This window comes from Urtica dioica, chromosome 11 (assembly GCF_054948205.1).
Source record: "Urtica dioica subsp. dioica isolate 48M chromosome 11, U.dioica_male_clone48M_v1_H2, whole genome shotgun sequence".
Classification (NCBI taxonomy): domain Eukaryota; kingdom Viridiplantae; phylum Streptophyta; class Magnoliopsida; order Rosales; family Urticaceae; genus Urtica; species Urtica dioica.
The window spans coordinates 5214818-5240402 of NC_142766.1; the positions used below are offsets into that span (position 1 = coordinate 5214818).

The 25585-nt window shown below is 38.9% G+C and overlaps 1 protein-coding gene and 1 non-coding gene across 2 annotated transcripts; one reads left to right on the forward strand and one right to left on the reverse strand.

Annotated features, from left to right (window-relative positions):
* Nucleotides 1-618: 618 nt before the first annotated feature.
* Nucleotides 619-725, reverse strand: LOC149380819 (small nucleolar RNA R71). Its single transcript, XR_016293997.1, has one exon. It is a non-coding gene; the product is annotated as a small nucleolar RNA R71 (small nucleolar RNA).
* A 388-nt stretch (nt 726-1113) lies between these two features.
* Nucleotides 1114-10763, forward strand: LOC149380820 (uncharacterized). The gene is made up of 3 exons (XM_089601212.1): nt 1114-2668; nt 4208-4480; nt 10576-10763. The coding sequence occupies exons 1-3, from the start codon at nt 1114-1116 to the stop codon at nt 10761-10763; spliced, it is 2016 nt and encodes a 671-aa protein (XP_089457338.1).
* The last annotated feature ends 14822 nt before the right edge of the window (nt 10764-25585 follow it).

Sequence of the window (25585 nt, forward strand, 5' to 3'; positions counted from 1 at the left end):
TTCTTAGTACCCATTCATACTACTACATATTTATCCTCAAACAAAAAAAAAATTTAAAAAAAAGAGAAGTGAATGACCCAATTTAGAGACGAACTAGGTCGTTTTGCTAAGAAACTCAACGAAGACCTTGACCATATTCAAGAAACACCTAAGTCTCTGTATCTCTCGTCAACTTCCACTTCTTCTTCTTCCCATCCATCTTCTCCAATCTCATTGCCAAATAATTTCTTCAACCCAATGGCACACATAGAGGACAATCATGTCAAAACCCTTAACGAGTACTTGCATCCGGCGCGAACTGCGGTTCCATCATGCATCATCTTCAATCCTAACACGCCAAATCACGAGTTCAAGCCTGGCATGATCCAACTTTTGCCAACCTTTCACGGGCTAGAAAATGAGAATCCATATGTGCATGTTCGAGAATTCGAGGAGGCAGTGGAAACTTTCTATAGCCGCCCAGATGTCGCTAGCGTCATGAGGTTGAAATTCTTCCCATTTTCCCTCAAGGACAAAGCGAAGAGCTGGTTATACTCTCTAAGACCAAGGTCTGTTGGAACCTGGGAGGAGATGACTACGTTGTTTTTCAACAAGTTTTTCCCCAACCATAAGACTAACGGTCTAAAACGACAGATCTCAATGTTTAACCAGAAAGCCGGTGAATCACTTCGCCAGGCTTGGGATAGATTTAAAGATCTGTTGAATATGTGCCCACACCATGGCTTTGAGAGTTGGCGCCTCGTGAGTTACTTCTATGATGGTCTTACTGGTGATGAACGCAAGTCAATCCAATCTATGTGCAATGGACAATTCTTGAACAAAGATCCCGATGAAGCAATTGAATACCTCAACGAGCTAGCTGAAATGACTGACGCTTAGACCGAGCCAAATCCCACTGAAAGCACTAATAGGTCCCGACCAGTTGGAGTATACCAATTAAAGGAGGAGGACAACCTTAAAGCCCAAGTTGAGAATTTGACTAGGCAATTGGAGGTCCTCAAGTCCCAAAATGGTAGAGGAATCCATTCGGTCGCACAAGCTGAAGTCCAAAATGCATGCTTCGTCTGTGGAGGTGTGGATCACCAACCTCAGGATTGTGCATCATATGCTGAAATGAGAGGGGTGTACGAGGAGCAATGTAATGCCCTTGGGAACTACAATAAACCTTATTCACCCTACTCTGAATCTTACAATCCTGGTTGGAGGAACCACCCAAATTTCAGTTGGAGGAACAATAACAATGCGCCATCACACGGAAACCAGTGGAAGCCCGACCAACAACAACAACCATCATCACGAGTGTACTCAGCACCTCAACAAGCGCAAGCACCACGAAGACCCATCGAAGACACCTTGCACGCATTTATAGAGGCTCAAGGGAAAACAAACCAAAGGTTTGAGGCAATGATCACGCAAGTGATGGAAGAGAACAAGGAGATCAAAAGCCAGGTCACTAACTTGATAAATATTTTGTCTATTTCAGAGCGTGGCAAGCTTCCTTCACAAACACAGTCAACCTCGAAGGGAATTCATGTGGCACAAACCTCGGACTCCAAGGTCAAGGAGGTGAATGCCATCACTACTCGAGCTGGTACTGTAGTCGAGCCTCAACCAACAAAATCCACTACTTCCAAAAAGGACAATGGCTCAGAAAAGGAACCCGCAATGATTCAAGTGCAAGCCCCATTTCCACAAGCTCTAAAATCTCAAGGGAAAGCACTAGAGAATCAAGGTGAGATCCTCGAACATCTGCGACAAGTGAAGGTCAATCTTCCTCTGTTGGATGTGATCAAACAAGTTCCGGCTTATGCCAAAGTACTCAAGGATCTATGCACCGTAAAGCGGAGACACCACGTCAAGAAGACTGTGTTCTTAACAGAGCAAGTGAGTGCGGTAATTGAGCAGAAAACACCGCCAAAGTACAAAGATCCTGGTTGTCCCACAATCTCATGCTACATTGGGACACAACTTTTTGGCCAAGCACTACTAGACCTTGGCGCAAGCGTGAATCTCATGCCATACTCGATTTACTTGCGTCTCGGACTTGGGGATATCAAACCTACTTCTGTAGTGCTCCAACTGGCTGATAGATCTGTGAAGAAGCCTCGGGGTATAATAGAGGATGTCTTGGTTCAAATTGATAAATTTTACTACCCCGTGGATTTTCTGATCTTGGATACGCATTCTGTGGTTGACGTCGAGTCAAAAATTCCAATCATCTTGGGAATGCCTTTTCTTGCAACAGCAAATGCCTTAATCAATTGTAGAAATGGCCTCATGAAGATGACTTTTGGAAACATGACTATGGAGGTTAACATCTTCAACATTTCAAAGCAACCACGTGATGAAGACGAGTCCGCCCACACCTACATGATAGACACACTCGTCGAAGAATCCAATCTTCTCCATGATTTTGAGTTTTTCGATCAAGAGGAGACACACAATGTTTCGGCGACAGTTGAAGACTTTCAAGATCGAAAAACTAAGTTTTTGCAACCACGCTTTGAAGAGCTACCACAAGAAAGAACAAAGCCAAAACCGTCAAATGAAGAGACCCCAAAACTCGAACTCGCTCAACTTCCCGAGGGTCTTAAACATGCATTTTTGGGAGTCGGTGATACCTTCCCTGTTATCATATCGTCTAAACTCAATGCTTCACAAGAGAAACATTTGATTGACACGTTACGTGAGCATAAAGAGGCGTTGGGTTGGACGATCGCTGATATCAAAGGTATCAACCCTTTAATTTGCTCCCATCACATTCATCTCGAAGAAGGGGCTATACCAAGACGAGACCCACAACGAAGACTGAATCCCACAATGAAAGAGGTTGTCAAGAAAGAAGTCTTGAAGTTGTTGGATGCTGGTATCATATACCCAGTCTCGGATAGCAAATGGGTTAGCCCAACACAAGTAGTCCCCAAGAAATCAGGAGTCACAGTTGTTGAGAATGAAAAGGGGGCCCTTGTTCCAACAAAGGTCGTGACGGGTTGGCGTATGTGCATTGACTATCGAAAGCTTAACGCTGCTACCCGCAAGGACCACTTTCCACTTCCATTCATCGATCAGATTCTAGAGCGAGTCGCATGTCATCCTTTCTATTGCTTTCTCAATGGTTATTCAGGCTACTATCAGATAGAGATTGCTTTAGAAGACCAGGATAAGACCACATTTACATGTCCTTTTGGAACATTTGCTTTTCGGCGTATGCCGTTTGGCCTCTGCAATGCCCCTGCCACATTTCAAAGATGCATGATGAGTATGTTCAGCGACATGATCGAAAAATGTATGGAAGTATTCATGGATGATCTAACCGTCTTTGGAGATTCATTCGATGCATGCATATCCAACCTACGAGCTGTTCTTCAAAGGTGCATCGAGAAAGGTCTTGTGCTCAACTGGGAAAAGTGTCATTTCATGGTTTCATCTGGCATTGTTTTGGGGCACATTGTTTCTGAACGAGGAATTGAGGTTGATCAATCCAAAATTGAGCTCATTTCAAAGTTGGCGCCCCCAAAGACTGTGAAGGACATTCGTTCTTTTCTTGGGCATGCCAGATTCTATCGGAGGTTCATACAAAATTTTTCAACTATATCTCGACCACTATGCAACCTCTTAGAAAAGGAAGCCACGTTTGATTGGACACAACAATGTGAGGACGCATTTCGTACTCTCGTCGCCAAGCTAACTTCTGCCCCCATCATTCAGCCACCTGATTGGAACTTACCATTTGAGATTATGTGTGACGCAAGTAATTTTGCATTGGGGGCCGTTCTAGGTCAAAGGAGGGACGGCAAACCCTTTGTAGTGTACTATGCAAGCAAGACACTCAATAGTGCCCAAATGAACTACACTACCACTGAAAAAGAATTGCTTGCTGTGGTGTTCGCACTTGAAAAGTTCCGTGCTTACTTAATTGGTTCACCTATCACGATTTTCACAGATCATGCAGCCCTTAAGTACCTTCTTTCTAAAAAGGATGCTAAGGTGCGTCTTATTAGGTGGATCCTTCTGTTGCAGGAATTTGATATAACAATCAAGGACAAGAAAGGAGTTGAGAATGTTGTGGTGGACCATTTGTCTCGGCTTGAGTTTAACCACTCCCCCGAGGGTCCAGCCATCAATGACAACTTCCCTGATGAACACCTCTTCTCTGTCACCAAAATGCCATGGTATGCTCATATTGTTAACTATTTGGTGACAAATGAAATCCCATCTGATTGGAGTGTACAAAATAAACGCAAGTTTCTGGTTGAAGTTCGGAAGTTCTACTATGATTATCCATATCTCTACAAGTATTGTCCCGACCAGATCATGAGACGATGCATTCCAGATGATGAGGTGTCCAGTGTCTTGAACTTTTGCCATAATGAAGCTTGTGGTGGTCATTTTTTTATGAAGAAGACTGCCGCGAAAATCTTACAGTGTGGCCTTTATTGGCCTACTTTGTTCAAGGACACCGATCGTTATTGTCGTTCATGTGAGAGATGTCAGAAGTTAGGAGCCCTTTCTCGTTGTCACATGATGCCCTTGACCCCAATTCTTGTCATAGAATATTTGATTATTGGGGTATAGACTTCATGGGGCCATTCCATCTTCTGGCTACCTCTACATTCTACTTCATGCTTGGATATAGTCTCCGTTTGTGAAAATGTTTATGATTTTGCCTGAATATGAGATTGATTAGGTTATTTTGCATCAACTTTTGCTATCTTCATTATTAGGAAATGACTTTCAGAGTTTGTGTGTGTTCGTACTAAACACTCGTGGTACCATGGTTTTTGATGCATTTTAGCCGAGATAAACCTTCATGTTTAGGCACAACATTTTTCATGAGAGTAGGTGAGATGAGAAAACAGCTTGCGAACTTTCATTGATTATTTGAATTGGATTAGTCACTGCTTAGAGCTTCTCTACATGGTTGGTGGTTTGTTTGGATATTTTGTGAGACAATTCTTGATTAAACATGGATACTTAATTCTTAGAGCCAATTTTTCTTTGTTCTTCCTCTCTCTTCCATTCTTCTTTAGTCATTCTCTATGTTCTTTCTCCACCCTCTACTCCGTATAAATCGTCTTCTTTTATTTTATATTTGTTTGTTTCTAAAAAAAAAAGAAAAAAAAAGCAAAAAAAAAAAAAGAAGAAAAAAAAAGCAAAGAAAAAAAAGAAAAAATGATGAATTATTCAGTCTTTCTTCTTCTTCTTTGTAATATCTCTCTCTCTCTCTCTCTCTCTCTCTCTCTCTCTCTCTCTCTCTCTCTCTCTCTCTCTTTCTTTCTCTTATTTTCTTCATAATATCCAATCTTCTCATCTTCTTCATGTTTACTTTTCTTCTTCTTATATTGGCTCTTAGATCACTTGTACATATATCCGTGTTTAGTCTCGAAGAAATCTCAATATTGGATTTGTGGTATGATTGGTGGAAGGCTCTTAGCGGTTGATTTTTCTATCTTGTGATCAATTTTAGTTTGCATGTCTGTCCTAAAAATAGCCTCTCCCATATTTTGAGTGTCATCTTTCATTTCCGACTTCACAAGAGAGAATGCTAGCCACGTAAATAAAACAATCAATACCCGTGAGGATTAGTGAAGTCAAGGCCGATACTTGAGGGTTGTTCAAAGTTGTTTTGTATCAAGCATTGTGGTAACATGATTGGTTTGGGACGCACACATACACACACTCTGTAGTTATAGCCGAAATAATTTGGATAGCAAATTTTGATGTTTAATAACCTCTTTAGTTGAAATGTCTAGGCAACGTTGTAAATATTTTCTATGACATGACTGTTCTTCGCTTGAATTGCTAGAGACTAGCAATAAGCTGGTTGGGGGTTGTGATTAGTGCACGAAAGTGTACTATTTTCGTGTTTAATTGTTAATATTTATTCAAACTAATTTAAGTTTATGTGAATATTCTCTTGATATTATTAATTAAGAGTATAATTAGAGAATACTCGTTTTTGGTTAAGTCTACAAGTATTTAATTGATATATTTCATTCTGTAGAATTAAATGGAGAAAAAGAAGATGCAAAATCCCGCAAGTCAACTCACGCACATTTGTTCTCCACATTCAGCATCAATTGTCTTCACGTGCATGGATTTCCATTATTATGGAAAGTATTTTCCCAAGAAATCAAGTCTGACATTTGCCCAAGGCAAGTACGTAAAATGGGATATATACTTCATCAATGCAACCACTCCTCCATTGCCACGTGTAAATAACTTCCAAAGCAACCAATTCGTGCATGACACATGGGGAAGATGACCAAAGAATTTCTCTTCAGCGTTGGCGTTCAGAATCAGCTCAAATAATATCGTTCAATTCTGGAAATCTTTATTTATGTGTGTAATATTTAGTTTCCATTTTATTTTAGTTTCCCATTATTTTGCCACCTCTAAAACACTATAAATAAGAGGCTTTGGCTTAGTTTTTGGACACCATATATTTTAAAGATTTGTAAGCCACTTTAAACATGTGATTTTGGATCTAACCTATGTTTGACAATTTTTAGGGATATAGCCAAATGACTTATGTGACAATAATTAAGATCTGATTTGCCCTTATTTATTAATAAATTCGTCAATTTCTCTCTCTTATTTTTTTTCAAATAATTTTATTTTATCAAAACTTCAAAAATTCGTATCTTTCTCATACGAACTCGAAATTGAGTGATTTCAAATCCTACAAATTCGTGGCGTCGAGATCTTCAAAAATAGACCTAATGTGTTTGATGAAAAATTATGTTTAATGCATCATATTTACATTTCCATTTTTTTTATAATTTCAAAAAATTTCCGTTATTTCCATATTTAAGGTAGATTTTTCTACATCTATGGTATTAAACATTATTTTTCATCAAACACAATATATCTATTTTTGAAGATCTCGGTGTCACGAATCCGTAGGATTTGGAATCACTTAATTTCGAGTTCATATGAGATAGATATGGTTTTTTGAAGTTTTTATGTAAAAAAAGTGTATGAAAAAAAATAGGAGAGAGAAAATGACGATTTATTAATAAATAAGGGTAAATAAGACCTTAATTATTGCCACATAATCATGTTGGCTATTTCCCTAAAAATTATGAAACATAGGCTAAAAACAAATTTCATAGTTTCATTTTTGCTATTTCGCTACAATGCCCTATATTTTATTCCGAAAATTAGTTAAATATTATCATTTTATTCTCTCATATTTTCTCTAGAATTTTGTGAGAATGAGTTGTGTTTTTGGCTAAGTTTCTAGCAAGGCTAAGGGTGATCTCAATTGCGTAAGTTTACCTAACCGATTATGGTTCCACTTGTTGTGCTTTAATGTTTAATTTATTTATGAATCAAACTCTTTACTCCTCTCATAAAATTATACTCTTTCATTTTTCATATAAATTTAGTCATGCTTGATTTATGTGATTTTTAAAGAGTATCAATTTCTTATAACACTTATTTTGTAGCTTTTTCTTTTATTACAATTCTGTCGATTCGATATATTGTAAGTTTAGGGATTGCCTATGAAATTTGTGAAAAGAATATTATTGTGTTAGACTAATTCTTTACTGCGTTATAATCACTTTTGATATATCGTTGTTTTGGTTTAGTCAACGAGATTTTATTCACGGTTTTAGTTGAAAGAGTTTGTTCTTAAATTAATACATGAGTTTTTTTGGTTGATCTTAACGTTGATTTTTCGATTACTTGTTTGGGATGTGAAACTTGTAATTGAGTTATAAGCGTGGAACCGTATTGGTAATTGGTAAACGGAGCAATTGAGTAACCCGACGCCTTGCGTTTTCCTCTCATTGATTTTATAAACCTTTTAATCTCTACAACAATCTTTTTCATTTTTATATTTCATTTACCACTTGACGTTTGGTTTTAGTTTTCATTTTCAGTTTTAGCCTCCTCGTGGATACGACTCCGCTTTCTTTGTGTTACCAACGACCGCTTAGTGATTGCACAATTTGGGCGTGATCAAGATGCTAGGTAACGCTCGCCTCGAAGTACCTGTCACCGAACACGGATGATTTTCCAAATGGTTGAGACTCGGGTTAAACGGAGTTCACGGTTGCGTTCAAAACGACAAAATAGATTTAGAAGTGGTCTGAACTTACAATTTCGAGACCGAAGCTCCGGCGACGCCGGAGGCGGCGGAGATTTCCTTGCAACCGAAAAACTTTTTGATTTAAATCTTACCATCTTCGATTTTCCCTATGAACCACTTGAGTACGTATTATGATGTTCTTGAATAGAGGTTAAAGCACTAAAAAGCAGAATCGTGGATAAGTCACTAGTATAGTTCTTTATCTAATTTTATTGTATAAATTTAGGGGATTAATGATTGGACCATGCAAACTAGAAATACTTTTTTTTGGATAAAGGAAGATATTATTCGTGATAAAAGCAATCGATTACGTTGAACACATTAAGAAATGCAACAAAGCCATAAAAGCAGAGAAATAGAATAATAAAAATGCCTCAAACAATTTTTCAAAACCTTTAAGCCTCCTAATCACAATGGCAAGGTAATTTTTTTTTAGCAAAAACAACACATAACGGTACAAATCTACACATAAAGCTTCAAACTTATGTTTTCCGGCGATGCTCCGGTGACCAACCTCCGTTGTGAATCTCATAATTAAAATTTTCATGATGATAGATCAATTCAATACAAACAAAATGAAAAAGAATGAATTCAATCGAAGCTCAGATAGCGGAGATATTAACCGGTGAAGTTTCAAACCCAAAACTCACAAAATCTCCGTCCTCGACCAAGCTTTTCTGGCGAACGACAGTAGCTCCAAGGGAAAAATTTGCACTTAAAATGATCTTTGTGATTAGTACTTTGTGATGGTGGTGGAGGTGTATCTCCCTTCCCACCGGTTTCATCAAAAAATCACCGGAAGTTGTGAAGACAGAGAGAGAACCCAGCAAGTTGTCAAGAATAAGGCTTTGTTTGATAGAGAGGAGGGAAACATGCAAGGAGGGATTGAAGAGGAGGGAAATGGATGGATTGTATCTTTCCCAAAACTTGATTGATATGTTAAGAGGAAAGAATAAATTCATCCACTTGTTGTTTGGTATAAATAATAAAGAAAAACATCACTATTTTTTATTATACTAATGACATTAATAACTCTTTTATCATATGAGACCAAATTGAGTAATTTATCCAAAAATAATTTGAACAATTTAATATATATTTATATATATATATATATATATATATATTAATATTTATATATTATGAAATATGTGAGTAAAATAACTATATTGTCTACATATCAAATATATAATCAAGGTACATAAATAAAAGTATATAACATTAATTTTAAAATTATGTTTAATTTTTACTCATTTTTGTTTCACATCCAAAATAATTTAGAAAATAAATTGTGTATAAAATAATTAGATAGTATGAAATTGCATCAATAAATATTATAAATGTAATTTTCATGAATAAAATTCTAAGGATTTCTACAATCCTTCCAAAATGGAAGGGAAAGTTTTTTGGTGAGTCTCACGGATACAAATCCATCCCTCCATCTTTTTTTCTTTTTTCCTCTTCCTACCAAACAAAGAAAATGCATAATCCATCCAAATCACTCCTATATAATTCATCCCTCTTCTTTTCCCTCCTACCAAACAAAGCCTAAGTTCTTGTTTGGTAAGAAAGATTAAATGATAGATGGATGGATTGTTTTACAAGGGAAAAGAATGGAAAAGAAATGAAAGGATTACATAATTTTTTTATTTATGTTTGGTAGAAAGGAAAAAAAATGATAGATAAATGGATTGTTTTGATGATATATTTGTAAAAAAAAAATAACATTTTTCTTCTTTATTCTTCTTTCCTCCCAAAATTGGAAGGATTAAAAATGGTGGGCCCGGTGGATTATTAATCCCTTCAAATCCTTCCCATTTTCTTTCTCTCTTTTCTACCAAACAAGGATAGATGTCACATCAACTGAAAAAATCAATCCTCTCCTTCCATTTTTCCTCTACCAAACAAAGTCTAAAGGCCATAAGAGAGAGAGAATGAAAGATGGTGAATTTCTAAAAAAATAAATAAAAAAAGAACCTTTGCCACGTGTCACTTAAAAAAAATGATGACACTTTTGGTAGTCCATGTACTACCGCTTTTTTAAGGTAAGTAATAAATCATTTAAAAATACTTCAATTACACAATATAGTATATTTAAGCACTTTTCAATGGAATAACTTGACTTAACTTAACTATAGTTAAAATACCATAGTTATTTTTTCATTTGCCGACAATCACAACATTATGTATTTTATTGTTTAACCTTTTGCATATGCTTCCGTTCCTATAGCCAAGATGAGAAGAAGGATCTTAGACCTACAAGAGAGAGAGAGAGAGAGAGAGAGAGAGAGAGAGAGAGAGAGAGCGCGCGCAGTGTTCAAGTCTGAATTTGAGCTCCTCGAAATCGAAGAGACCCGTTCTAGGTCTCATTAGCTTCACGATATTCCACCGACTTGGAGATCAAAATCACCGAATCAAGCTCACTTGCAAGTAAGTGAGCTTACTTGAAATCTAATTATAATTTTTGGGTACTTCAGTTCAGATTCTCGCCACTGTGTCCTTGGCCGAGGAAGACTACCGGCGAGCAATTCGGAGACAATTTTTCCCTTGGGAATTTCTAGCTCTAGCCATAATCCAAAGCAAACTTGCCATCGATTCACTGTGTATGGTTCTCTATGCTTGCTGCGATGGCAGCCTCGATTGCTTATTGCCAAGGAAATCGTGAGAAATGCTTCTTTAGGTACACCTTTTTAGTTATCATCTCCGCGGTGTTTTGTTCATTTTGTATTGTGTTGTGTGGTAATTTTGATCGGTTTCTGATCACAAAGTCTAATAGACTGATCATTTAATGAACATGCTAGATTGTTAATTCAAGGCTTAGTCTAAAAATAAAGGTCCTATGATTTTTTTAATTAATTAGTCTTCTGCTCTCTTGGTAATTTTGATCGGTTTCTTGTCGCTTAGTCTAATAACAGAGGTCCTATGATATGTTAATTCAACCCAGAGTTAGGGAAGGCAAAAAAAAAAAAGAGTTGTGTCTGAGAGTTATGAAAACTACTATTAATTTATTGCATCAATACAGTAAAAATAGCTGAAGTAAAAAGTAGTAAATGAGTAAGAAATAGAAGAATAGCTGAAGTTCTGTTGTATGAAGTAGTATACAAGTGGAGTTGTTGAAATCATCAAGAGTTACATCTGACGGCTAAAACTTCATCAGCAAGTTTTTCGGGTTTGAAGACCGTTGGATCATCAGCGAGAGATTGCTTGAAGGACACGTCAGCGTAGCAGGGGTCTTTAAATACGAGCTTGTTGTAACCTTTGGATACAGAACATATTCACATACTATTTGAAATGTATTTGGAGAGAAAAAATCTGAGAGAAAAACACAGTGTGAGAGAGAACATCGTGTGAGATCAGATTGCAGTTTTCTGGGTGTATTTTTGGTTTGTATTGTTCATCATCGTTGATAGTGAAACTACCCCAAGACTGGACGTAGGTCATTTAAGACCGAACCAGGATAAATCCGGTGTGCTCTTAATTTATCTTTTACGTTCTTGTATATTGTGTTAGTATTGATCTGTTTCTTGCATCACAAGGTACTTCAGTTAAGAAGACTTGTGACTAAAACAGGGTAAAAGACATAACAATTGGTATCAGAGCCTACACAATCTCTGCAAGAACTTCAAGATGGGTCTCACGAAAGTGGAGATCGAAAGATTCGATGGTAAAGGCGACTTCAGTCTGTGGCGCATACGAATGAGGGCAATTCTTGTTCAAATGAAGATCGCAAAGGCACTGGATGGAGAAAAAGGGTTCCCGGAGACAATGTCAGCGACTGAGAAGAATGAGGCTCTCGAATTAGCGTACATCACCTTAATTCTTCATCTCGGAGATAAGGTTATGAGGGAAGTCTCAAAGGAAAAATCAGCGGCTGGGATTTGGTCGAAATTAGAGTCGCTCTATATGACCAAATCATTGTCCAATCCCATCCACCTCAAAGGAAGACTGTTTGGCTTCAAGATCGCAGAGGATAAGCCAATTAGCGATAGCCTCGACGAATTCAATCGGATCGTCATCGATCTGGAAAACATTGATGTGAAAGTCGAGGATGAAGATCAGGCAATTATGATCCTGAATGCGCTCCCAAAGAACTACTCGAATTTCGTTGAAGCAATGAAATATGCCAGGGCATCACTAACCCTAGAAGAGGTTCAAGCTGCGCTGAAATCAAAAGAACTAGACTCTAAGTCTAAGAAGAAACCTGTTGGCGAAGGGCTCAACATCAGAGGCAAACCAAGGAAGAACTCAAAGTCGAATTCGAAGAATCAATCCAAGAACAAAGGATCAGAAGGAAAGGATCAGAAGAATGGCGAAGAAAAGGAATTTCCTTACAAGTGCTATCACTGCCACAAAGAAGGACATATGAAGAAAGAGTGTCCTGACAAAGACAAAACTTTCAGCAAGCCAAAGAAACAGGCAAATGCCACCATTGCTGAAACTGGTTATGATTCTGCAGAAGCCCTCAACATTTCTCACCAAGATTCATCACAATCTTGGGTTCTTGATAGCGGTTGTACCTATCACATGTTGGAATCGATCTAGGGTTTAAGAAAAAGTTTGACGCTTCGGTAAGCGACGGAATTTTAAAAATTTTCTTTTAACAAGTAAAACGTTTTTTACTAACCTAGACAAAGAGCAAGCACATGTAAATAAAAACTATTATGAGCATAAAAGATTACTAACCTTTTAGAAGCTTGAACGTAGATGAGCCTTCGGAAGGTTGAAAACGTTCGTCTCCCCTCGCAGCACGTCTCTCTTCTTTCCTCGGGAACTCGAGCAACCACGAAAGTTTCTATCACAAGAATCACTCGAGAAAGAAAGGAATTAGTGTGTGGGCACTTTTAAACACGACGACTCGAGAACAAGTCTCAAAGTCAGAGAGCTAAAACACTATGTCAAATGTGGACCTAGGTGCCAAAACAAAAACCAAAAAATAACTAGAGAGAGAGAGAGAGGATCGGCCACCACAAGGTCTAGAGAGAGAAGCTCTCAATCTCTAACTTATGTGGAATGAATAAAATGAGGGGAATGAGAGTCATATTTATAGGAGAAGGGTTTGCCTTGGAAAGAAGTAGTTTCCTCTTATTTTCCAAGCTATCATGAGCAACCCTTTATTTCCCATTTCTATCCAAGTCACACGGCCAACATGTGCCTTCATGACACCTTGGATTTGTTTCCTCTTTTATTCTTGCTTCCCCTTTGACTTGTCTTGGCCGAAATACTTGTTTCCTCATAGACGAAATTTGTTTCCTCTTTTTCTTTTGGCAAGTATCTTGATACATTTATGCACAAAAAAAATCTCCCTATTTCTCCTTTGGGTTGGGCGGCCAAGAAGGCCTTCTAGAAGGCATTTCTAGATTTTCTTCACTAGTTCATAACAACATAAGAAAACCTCATTAAGAATTTTCAAATAAAATTATATGAAATGAAATTAATTCAAAAGGCCCAATAAACATGTTATGGCCGAGTGATATAATATGTCATCATATGACATTGTCAAAAAATTTATTGACATTCATTTCATGCCATGTCCAAAAAGACAAAAATACCCTTTCGACAATTTTCGTTCTTGTTTTGACTTAACTTCTAGTTTAACTATTCCTACTCGACATGATTTGTGACAGTGACCTCATGGATCCAAATGAACAAAGCTTGAGCTAAACACTTGGACTCAAAAGTTCACAAACCTTTTTCAAGTTTAGCTTAATGCCAACTGACTCCACTAAAGAGTTGACATTGAAAATCTCTCGGTTCAAATGAATTTATTTTCTACTCAAGAATTCAACCAAATTATGATGAGCGGATCCACTGAATATTATCTATATTTACCCTTCATGAATATCATCAGCTAGTCGGGATTTACAATATTACCATTTTACCCTTCTAGCTGTTATTTCCTCAACTCCTTTGTCACTTGTAAATAAGTCAGAAACAATGTATTGACGATGAGCTAACAAGTCACATTGTTTCATCCAAAAGAGTCAGGACTCAATTTGGACACTGGCCAGTTCATTTATTAACATTCCAAGGAACAAAACATGAGGTGATATACATTGCATTTCAGCAATCTTGTACATGAATTCCATATCTATGAGAACTTCACAAAGTTACTCATGACATTCTCACAACTTAGTACTTCACCAATAGGCCCTGTTCGGAATCACATAGTGAGTCCGAACTCTGACTTTCTCAAATGAGAATACGTAAGTTGTGAAATGGCATGTCTCATTTCAGGATTAAGGTAAGCATGATGCAATTCATACGTAGTGACTTCGAGACATAAGAGGTTAAATGGTTTGTTCTTATTTTGTCTCTAGAAGTGCACTGGTCAATTCGGTACCTTCGAAAGATACCTAGAAGAACTATAGAGTCTCCAACTCTCAATGCCTCATAACCAGACATCGTAGATTCTCCTAACAATCGTACTGAGGTCAATAGTCTTTTGACCCTTAGATTGCGAATATATCGTTTTAAGCAAACTACGAAGAGTTTGTTCATGCAAATCTACATTTGTCTCTTCATAAGTTGTTTAGTTTGTTTATGGACTAAAGACTAATGTTTTTATCATAAAGCTTCAAACAGACAAGGAGGAATAAATGAACGTTTCAACTTTTTATTAATGAATAAGCAATTACAAGCAAGAGTCTTCATGAGACTTTATTACATCAAATGTACAAAATAAAGACTACAACTCTTCTTGTGGGCACCATTGACAACATCACATGTCACCAAACAAAAGCTGGTTCGAAGATCTCAAAATTGAGAATGGAGGATCGGTTCTTCTTGGCAACAACAAAGCATGAGAGGTGACTGGCACAGGTAACATACGTATCAAAATGTTCAATGGTATTGAGAGAGTTCTTGACAATGTGAGATTCATCCCTGAATTAAAAAGAAATCTCATTTCCCTTGGTACCCTAGATGAACGAGGGTACAACTTCCATTCAGAAAATGGAAACTTGTTTGTGTCTAAGGATTCCATTGATGTCATGAAAGGCACTTGGATAAATGGTCTTTATTTTCTGGTTGGATCTACTGTAGTTGGCTCTGCTAATGTGATTGACAGGGGCAACAACTCAAGACTATGGCATTTAAGGCTTGGCCATGTGAGTGAGAAGGGCATGAATATCCTGGAGAAACAGAGATGCTTTGGTCAAAGCAAACTGGGAAAATTGGAATTCTGTGAAGACTGCATATATGGAAAAGCCTCAAGAGCCAGTTTCAATAAGGTTGTGCACAGAACTGAAGCAATTTTAGACTATATACATTCAGACTTCTGGGGACCAGCAAAGGTAACATCACATGGTGGTAACAGGTATTACATGTCTCTTATTGATGACTATTCCAGACGTGTATGGGTTTATCTGTTGAAACACAAGAGTGATGCTTTTGAGACCTTTAAAGATTGGAAAATCATTGTTGAAAACCAAACTGGTAAACAAGTTAAGAGGTTGAGAACAGACAATGGTCTTAAATATTGTGCTGATGTCTTCAATGAGTTTTGCAAAAAAACAGGTATACAAAGACATCACACAGTTGTGCACACACCTCAGCAAAATGGCTTAGCTGAGAGGTTCAACATGACAATAATGGAAAGAGTAAGGTGTATGCTTAACCATGCAAGGTTACCTCTCTCTTTCTGGGCTGAAGCTGTCAAAACAGCATGTTATCTCATTAACAGATGTCCATCCACATCCACAGATTTAAAGACTCCAATGCAGATATGGTCTGATCACAAAACTGATTACACAAAACTCAAGGTTTTTGGTTGTACAGCTTATGTGCATGTGAAGCAGGGAAAGCTGGAACCAATGGCTCTCAAGTGCATCTTCATTGGATACCCTGAAGGTGTCAAGGGCTATAAACTTTGGTGTTTGGAACCAGGTCACAAGAAATGCATGATCAGCAGGGATGCCACTTTCGATGAAAGTGATTGGAGATTTCCAAAACAGGAAACCAGATGACAAATTATGGCCTCTATCTGACAATGAGGCCCCTGAAACCACACAAGTCCAGGTGGAGCTTGGTGAAACTTCTGCAGGACAAGCACCACAAGAAGATACTAAACCAGGTGGAATAGCTGAAGACACTGAGGAACTTGCAGAAGCTTGCTCCCCACGTCAAGGAGTAGAGGCCCAGACACAAGGTTCTGAGAACATTTCTGACTACAATCTTGTCAGAGATAGAAACAGGAGAGTTCCTAAACCTACTCAAAGTTTTGGATATGATCTCACTGCCTATGCTTTTATGACATGATCAACTCTCTTGGAAGAAGAACCAAGGACCTACACAGAAGCGTGCAAGTCAAGTCACTGTAAACAGTGGAAATCTGCTATGCTTGAAGAAATTGACTCTCTGAAAGAAAACAAGACATGGTCTATTGTTGACAAGCCTGAAGGACTCAAGATCATTGGATCCAAGTGGATATTCAAGCTAAAGGATGGAATTCCAGGAGTTGAAGAGCCAAGGTTCAAAGCCAGACTTGTGGCAAAAGGGTACTCTTAGACTGAAGGGATAAATTACAACGAAATCTATTCCCCTGTGGTCAAACACAGATCTATCAGGACTATTCTAGCACTTTGTGCACATTTTGATTGGGAATTAGATCAAATGGACGTCAAGACAGCTTTCTTGTATGGAGACCTGGAAGAACAGATTTTTATGCAGCAACCTAAAGGTTTTGAGGTTGGCTCAAAAGGTGAAAAGGTGTGCTTGCTGCACAAGTCCCTACATGGTCTGAAACAATCTCCAAGACAATGGTATTTAAAATTTGATGAGTTCATGATTAGACATGGCTATCAAAGAAGTGAGTATGATTGGTGTGTTTATTTCAAGGATCTGAAAAATTCTGGTTTCATATATCTGCTCCTCTATGTAGATGACATGTTACTTGTGTGCAAGGGAAAATCTGATTTAAACAGGTTGAAGGCACAGCTCAATCAGAGGTTCAAGATGAAGGACTTCGGACCAGCTAAGAAGATCCTTGGCATGGAGATAATTAGAGACAGAAGGAACAAGAAATTGTGCCTATATCAGCAAAGCTACCTTGGAAAAGTCTTAGACAGATATGAGATGTCTTTATCAAAGACTGTATCAAGACCTATACCTCAACACTACAAGCTGTCGAGTGCTCAAAGTCCTCAATCAAAGGAAGACATTTTGAATATGGCCAGGATTCCATATGCAAGTGCTGTAGGTAGCCTCATGTTTGCCATGATTTGTTCTAGACCTGATCTTGCCTATGCTATTAGTCTTGTGAGCAGGTTTATGTCAAATCCTGGCAAGGAACACTGGAATGCTGTCAAATGGGTTCTGAGATACCTAAAGGGTACTCTTAAGCATGGAGTTATGTATGGTTATTGTGATACTAACAAAGTGCAGGTAGAATGTTTTGTTGACTCTGATTATGCAGGGAGCATTGACACAAGAAAGTCCTTAACAGGATATGTCTTCACCGTGTGTGGTGGAGTTGTAAGTTGGAAATCAACTTTCCAGTCAGTAGTGGCTCTATCCACAACTGAAGCTGAATACATGGCAATCACTGAAGCTGTGAAGGAAGCCTTATGGATGAAGGGAATCATATCTGAACTAGGTTTCAAGCAGCCTCAAGTGATCATTCACTGTGACAGTTAAAGTGCTCTTCATTTGGCTAAACATCAGGTGTTTCATGAGCGGTCAAAACACATTGATGTGAAGCTGCATTTTGTCAGAGACATTGTGAGCAAGGGAGAGGTGAAGATTGAGAAGGTGTCTACTGAAGACAACCCGGCTGACATGATGACAAAACCATTACCAAGCAACAAATTCAATCATTGCTTGAGGCTGGTCAACATTGGAAGCTGTGGTTTTGAGGAGTAGATCAAGACGAGGTTTTTTTCACTAAATGATGAGAGATGATGTTCAGTCAGGTGGAGAATTGTTGTATGAAGTAGTATACAAGTGGAGTTGTTTGAAATCATCAAGAGTTACATCTGACGGCTAAAACTTCATCAGCAAGTTTTTCGGGTTTGAAGACCGTTGGATCATCAGCGAGAGATTGCTTGAAGGACACGTCAGCGTAGCAGGGGTCTTTAAATACGAGCTTGTTGTAACCTTTGGATACAGAACATATTCACATACTATCTGAAATGTATTTGGAGAGAAAAAATCTGAGAGAAAAACACAGTGTGAGAGAGAACATCGTGTGAGATCAGATTGCAGTTTTCCGGGTGTATTTTTGGTTTGTATTGTTCATCATCGTTGATAGTGAAACTACCCCAAGGCTGGACGTAGGTCATTTAAGACCGAACCAGGATAAATCCGGTGTGCTCCTAATTTATCTTTTACGTTCTTGTATATTGTGTTAGTATTGATCTGTTTCTTGCATCACAATGTACTTCAGTTTAGAAGACTTGTGACTAAAACAGGGTAAAAGACATAACAAGTTCATATCTTAAATCTTGTCGAACGTAATCCTGGATTCCTCTCCTTCTCAATTTGAGCTCCAAAGGAGAATTTGGCGAAGATATTGGAAGATCAACTCCACTTATGATTGCAACTCGACTTATTAGGATATTGAAGATTCTGGAAGATCAACTCCACTAATGATTGCAACTCGACTTATTAGGAGATTGAGTCTTAAGTGTATTACGAAAACAGTCTAAATTTTTTTATGTAAAGTGTCTGAAATTCAAAGACTCAATGTTATAGGCAAATTAAAGAAAAAGAGAAAAGAAAGACAATTCCTTTTTTATTTCAAGTTTCAGGAGTTTCTATTGTATACGGTAGTTAGAGAATTTTGGAAGAAAATAAATTGATTGTAGTTGCTTTTGTCCTCCAGTCTCATGGTTGGTGATATTTATATACGTGTTTATGTTAATTATAGGAGAAAATATAGATTTCTATGTATACGATTTTTTTAGGACAACTTCTTTGCTATCAAAGGGGATTGAACCCGCAACTTCCATAACTAAACCCTAGAAGCCGAATCCTGAAGGTCGAAATCTAGCCCCATTAACTAAACATGAAAACTAGAAACTCGAACGACGCGAAACACAAGATTTTACAGAAAGACAGAGATAGAGAAAAAGACCAACCGTGGAGACAGAACGAGAAACGAATTGCCGCGCGTCGGACATAAATTAGATTTTAGCATTAGAAGCAAAAAAGGCACTATAAATTAGCAATTGAGCGCGTCGGACATAAGAATCACCGAGAAACGAATTGCCGCCAGAGAAGGATTAGATATATGGCGCGTTTCATATTTTTCAGACGATGACTTTAATGGCAATTGTATACATGTATAGAGAGAGAATAACATAATATCTATGGCGGGAGCAAAATTATCGTGCGCCGGGTGCGCAAATTAAATAAATTTTTCGATGTCACCAAAATTTATAATTTATTTTTTTATAATCTATCTATAGACCAAGGAAAAAAATGCCGTTTTCGTTGCCGTTTCGAGCCTCCTGATTAACGGAAACCCGTCATGCTGACGGAAAAAATGTGAAAAATGACAAATGAAATGCCGTTTTTCGATGGAAAACCGACGAGCCGACGGAAAACTGAATGAAAATATTGTTGTTGAATAGGTTAATATATATACACATGATAATGTATCTTTTAATTCTTAAACTTAAGATTTATGACAACTATATTTTATAATCTTCAATACGTAATTTTTTTTACGCCAATCTAATATCTAATATTTCAATACCCATAACTTGTTAATTTCAATATCACATAACGATTTATACCCAATACACAAAATATCATATATGTATGTGAATATATCTATGTATTATTTATTTATATATATATATATATATATATATATAATTTCTTAAGTCTAGGCGAGATTTTTAAGTTTTTATGTGATATATTTTTTATAATTTAATTTATAACGTTTTATAAATTTATTATTTTTATCATTTTTTATATTTTTTATATTTTTTATATTAAGTTTATGATAGTACAAATTTTTATTTACAAATCTTATATTAACTTATACATAATATGACATAATAAAAACTTATACATAATATGACATAATAAAAACGTAGCAAAATGGTATATACTGAACGTCCCACGTAGATGACCTGGGTTCGAATCCCAGTCTCCCCATAAATTTTTAAGCCAAAATGACACCAATAAAAAAACGATGATGTTTGAAGAAAAACGACACAAACCCAAAACGACAAAAAACGAAAAACGACGAATTTCGGTGAAAAACGACGATAAAATGAAAATTTTGTATTTCGTCGGCCGTTTATGCTCCGGCAGCGGTGCCGCTGCCGGATTTCACCGAATTTCATCGAAATTTAAAACCATGCTATAAACACCCATTTTAATATATTTTTTATATACCTAAGAACATCTTGTTATTATTAATTAGATTTTATATAAATAATTATTAATTACAAATATTAATATTAATTTTACCAAACACTAATTTTGCTTCTACTAACAGTTACATCTATTTTACAATAATTTACCAAACACCTGCTTTTGAAAACATAATTTTTTTATAATAGAATTTAAAATCACTTTTTTTTAAAGGGCACAACAATGCTAAACAGAGCTATTATAAAATATAATTTTTTTTAATTTTGTTTTAAATGGTGGGAAACAAGCAAAGAAAATACAATTGTTTTTTAATGAATTTTGTAACGAATTAGGCCATATAAAACACAACGTTTGGGATATAGTCAACGTTTGAAATCTTTTAAACAAATAGCCAAAGTGATGAGTTGGCGAAAAAAATTATTTCTCAAATACCAAATATAACCTGCAACATAATTTATTAATATATTAATAATATATAATTGCACATATTTCTCTCTTCTTCTTCCGTATGTTCATACTCTCTCTCATCTCTCTTCCTCAATTTTGTTATCTTTTTCTTTTTCAAAATTACAAAAGTTCATATTTTTTTTTGTTTGAACTCGAAATTGAGTGATGTCAAGTCACATGGATTCGTGACGACGAGATCTTCAAAAATACACTCATTGTGTTGGATGAAAATTATTTTTTTACTGTTGTCATTATTTTATTATACGATTATGGAAATATTTAGAAATAATAAGAAATATTTAAGGTGATGAAAATAATAAATAACCTCTTGAGCATCATTTTTCGATACAGTATAAATTTTTACAGTAAATATGTAAATAAGTGTTAATACTGTAAATTATTATTTCGTATTATAAGGAAATATATGATTATTTATATATATAATGAGTATATATCGTTTTGGTTGAAGGGATAGAAGTCACATATAGCGTTACAAATAATATATATTATATATATACACAGGTACAGTAAGATATTAAGAGAAAGAAATCAGCAATTTTATTATTTCTTTCCTATAAAAAAAAAGTATATTAATGATAGTAGTTTGTTAGTTAGAGTCATATGGCTTTTATTTTGAAAGAAAGCTACTTGTCAAATAACTATGTGTTTTTTTATGAATACGTGTATTAAAAGTAGACTAAAAGCCTAATATATATTAAGTAAAAAGAAAATATATATAGTACGTAAGATTAATATAATAATTAATAAATAAAATAATTACAAAAATGGAAAAATTGAAAAAGTTGTAATTCATCAATTACCACCTCATATCAATTAGCTATATTTTTTAAACATTTTCTGACTACATTCAAAACTTGTAACTTATTTTTGGCTATATATCTATATATCTATGGCCCTTTTTTAATGGAACAAATAAAATACAATTAATACCTCATGATAGGCTGTTTGTTTCTTAACTTGAAAACTGTTTTTGACTTTTCTAACTTGAATAGTTTTATAAAAAAAAACTAAATTCACTGTTTGTTTGATAATTATCATAATACAACTCAAAAAATTTTCAAACTGTTTTCTGTTTTAATGAAGAAAATCATAAAACAGTTTTTAGGTGTTTTCCAATTTTTTCACTTAACTTTTTTAACTTTTTTATTTTTTTTAATATCTCCTCTTGACGTCTCCTTCTCTCCTATCAACATCATTTCATTTTCCTCACTTTTGATTATCGAATTTGTTTTCGTTCCTTGTAAAACTTAAGTTTTACAATTATGGCAAACTTTAAACAATCGGAAATTCCAATTTACAAACTGTTAATTGGTCGTGATCCTCCCGTCGAACACATAAGTTTTCACTATTTTTAGTTAACATTAGGTATAAAAATTTGATATTTGTTGTATTGACTACAAAGACAAACGGTGTTTTCCGATGAACTTGTGAACAATCATTATAACTAAAGGTACGATCATTATATTTGTAGCAAAGACTTTCAATTAGTATATAACTCGACGTCTAATTCTTATGTGAATTATAACACTATAATTAAAAAAAACTAAATAAAAAAAACTGAAATCCTTACCAAACAGTTATTTGAAAACAATTGTGTTTTCGCGGTTTTTCGGACAACGATTTAGGAGTCAAAGGCGGTTAGACCCAAGGCCAGACCAAGTGGTCTCGTCTTGACTCGAGCGTGTCGGACTTGATATCTCAAGTCGTCCCTTAGCTGTTGGTGATGTCTATCTCGTTCAGGCACCTGAAAAGCAAGCAAAGAGGCGTGAACTACAAAGGGAAAACAGGGGGTTGCCCCTGTTTACCTCTCCGACGCTCAACATTAGTAAGATTGAGGTGGTTTGTAGAGGGTTTAAGTGTTTAGAGGCCAAGGCTTGAGATAAACGAGCGAGGTATGAGTTCGGCAGCGTTTCAGTACTCAAGAATGGATTACCTGGATTAGGGGAGAGACCCCTGTATTTATAGGCGACCAAGGGGCGTTACGAACAACCCCTTGGCCGAGGGACGGCTCTGAATCGGCCATGGAGGCCATGGACGGCTCTGACTCGGCCATGGACGGCTCTGACTCGGCCACGCACGGCTCTGACCCGGCCATGGACGGCTCTGACTCGGCCATGGACGCCTCTGACTCGGCCGTGGAGGCCATGGACGGCTCTGACTCGGCCATGGAGGCCATGGACGGCTCTGACTCGGCCATGGACGGCTCTGACTCGGCCATGGAGGCCATGGACGCCTCTGACTCGGCCATGGAGGCCATGGACGCCTCTGACTCGGCCATGGACGGCTCTGACTCGGCCATGGAGACCATGGACACCTCTGACTCTGCTATGGAGGCCATGGACGGCTCTGACTCGGCCATGGAAGCCATGGACGGCTCTGACTCGGCCATGGAGGCCATGGACGCCTCTGACCCGGCCATGGACGGCTCTGACTCGGCCATGGAGGCCATGGACGCCTCTGACTCGGCCATGGAGGCCAGGGCCGGCTCTGAGGCGGCCTTGGAAGCGAGGGCCGGCTCTGAGGCGTGGAGGTCGATCTGAGGTCGAGCTGAGGTCGAACTCACGAGGCCGAGGTCGAGCTCATGCGACCGGAGGCCGAGCTCATGAGACCGGAGGTCGGCCATGGAGCTGGAGGCCGAGCTCATGAGACCGGAGGTCGGCCATGGAGCTGGAGGCCGAGCTCGTGAGACCGAAGGTCGGCCTAGGAGCTGGAGGCCGAGCTCATGAGACCGGAGGTCGGCCATGGAGCTGGAGGCCGAGCTCACGAGACCGGAGGTCGGCCATGGAGCTGGAGGCCGAGCTCATGAGGTCGGAGGTCGGCCAAGGAGCTGGAGGTGGCCTTGGGTTGGCCATAGAGCTGGAGGCCGAGCTCATGAGACCGGAGGTCGGCCATGGGTCGGGGGAGTCCCGGGGTGGTCGCTATCGCGGCCGTCGCTGCTCTACCGGGCCGAGATGGACCGGTAACATTAGCCCCCCGAGTTTCCGGTCGAGCGTAGGTCGAGTGGAAACTCAAAATCTACGCTTTCATGCGGTTGCGGGATGAACGCTCTCGGGCTTGCGCGCATGTCGTAGAATGGCTTTCAATGCATCGCGGGGGACGGCCTCTGGTGCGTCACGAGGGACGGCCTTTGTGCGTCACGAGGGACGGCCTTTGTTCGTCGCGAGGGACGACTTTTGTTCCGGGTTGATCGTGCGTGGCTTATTTTCTCGACCTACCAATGAAGGCGTGATCGATTTGCACGGCTTTACTGTGCGCGGCTTATTTTCTCGACCTACCAATGAAGGCGTGATCGATTTGCACGGCTTGGGCCTCGGGGGGCCTTGGTGTCATGTTTGTGTGACCGGGTTTTCCGCAGACGCTGGCTAGACCAGGTACGTCCGGCGGACGCAAGCCTTTGAAACCCATTTGTGACTCGCTGCCTTTCGGCTCACGAGCTGGGCGGCGAGCGCAGTGCCACATTTGCGTGGCCATGTTTCCCGTGGACGCTGGCTAGACCAGGTACGTCCGGCGGACGCAAGCCTTTAAACCCATTTGTGACTCGCTGCCTATCGGCGCACGAGCTGGGCGGCGAGCGCGATGCCACATTTGTGTGGCCGGGTTTCCCGTGGACGCTGGCTAGACCAGATACGTCCGGCGGACGCAAACCTTTGAAACTCATTTGTAACTCGCTACCTTTCGGCTCACGAGCTGGGCGGCGAGCGCGGTGCCACATTTGTGTGGCCGGGTTTCCCGTGGACGCTGGCTAGACCAGATACGTCCGGCGGACGCACGCCTTTGAAACCCATTTGTAACTCGCTGTCTTTCGGCTCACGAGCTGGGCGGCGAGCGCGGTGCCACATTTGTGTGGCCATTCCACCTCGCGAGCGTGGCACCCTTGGGTGCGCGTGTCGTGTGATAGGCGGAGTTAGGTGTAGACTTGATCCCCCGGCGAGTGTGGCACCTTAGTGCACTGGTCGCGTTTTCGGGTTTAGTCTCTTGGGTCGAGTCTTGTGCCCTTGTGAACGCAACATCATGGCGCGCGCGTCACGCTTGGGGACTCAATTGACCATTCTTTCTCTCACGAGAGCGTCGTGGAGTGAATTTTGGTTTACCGTCTAGGGGCGATTTTTGTTGCTTGTGTGAGAGCACTTAGATTTATCATTGAATCTTGTGAGTCTATCGTTGACTGGTGACTCAGGAAGTTGTAGATTTTTGACACGGGGACTTTCAAGTTGATTAGTGGGTTTTGGGACTCAACTTGAGGAATAGACTCGACTCGAGGAGTTACACGTAAGGTCGACTCGAGGGCTGTGTGTAGAGTCGGCACGAGGACTTATTAGTCGACTCATGGACTCGGGACTCAATTCTCGAGGAGATACGTAGAGTCGGCGCGAGGAGTGTCAGTCAACTCGAGGAATGGACTCAACTCGAGGAGATACGTAGAGTCGGCGCGAGGAGTGTCAGTCGACTCGGTACTCGACTCGAGGAGTGAACTCGACTCGAGGAGAAACGTAGAGTCGGCACGAGGAGTAGCTTGTCGACTCGTGGACTCGGAACTCAGCTCGAGGAGTGGACTCAACTCGAGGAGATACGTAGAGTCGGCGCGAGGAGTGTCAGTCGACTCGCGGACTCGGAACTCGACTCGAGGAGTGGACTCTACTCGAGGAGACATGTATAGGGTGTGTTTCTCTTTGGGACCTCCGGCCTGACCATCGG

Coding starts and splice junctions, on each gene's coding strand:
- LOC149380820 (XM_089601212.1), top strand. CDS start 1,114: ATGAGAGGGGTGTACGAGGAGCAATGTAATGCCCTTGGGAACTACAAT. Junction 2,669..4,207: donor CAATGCTTCACAAGAGAAAC/ATTTGATTGACA, acceptor TGGTGACAAATG/AAATCCCATCTGATTGGAGT. Junction 4,481..10,575: donor CGATCGTTATTGTCGTTCAT/GTGAGAGATGTC, acceptor TGGGTACTTCAG/TTCAGATTCTCGCCACTGTG.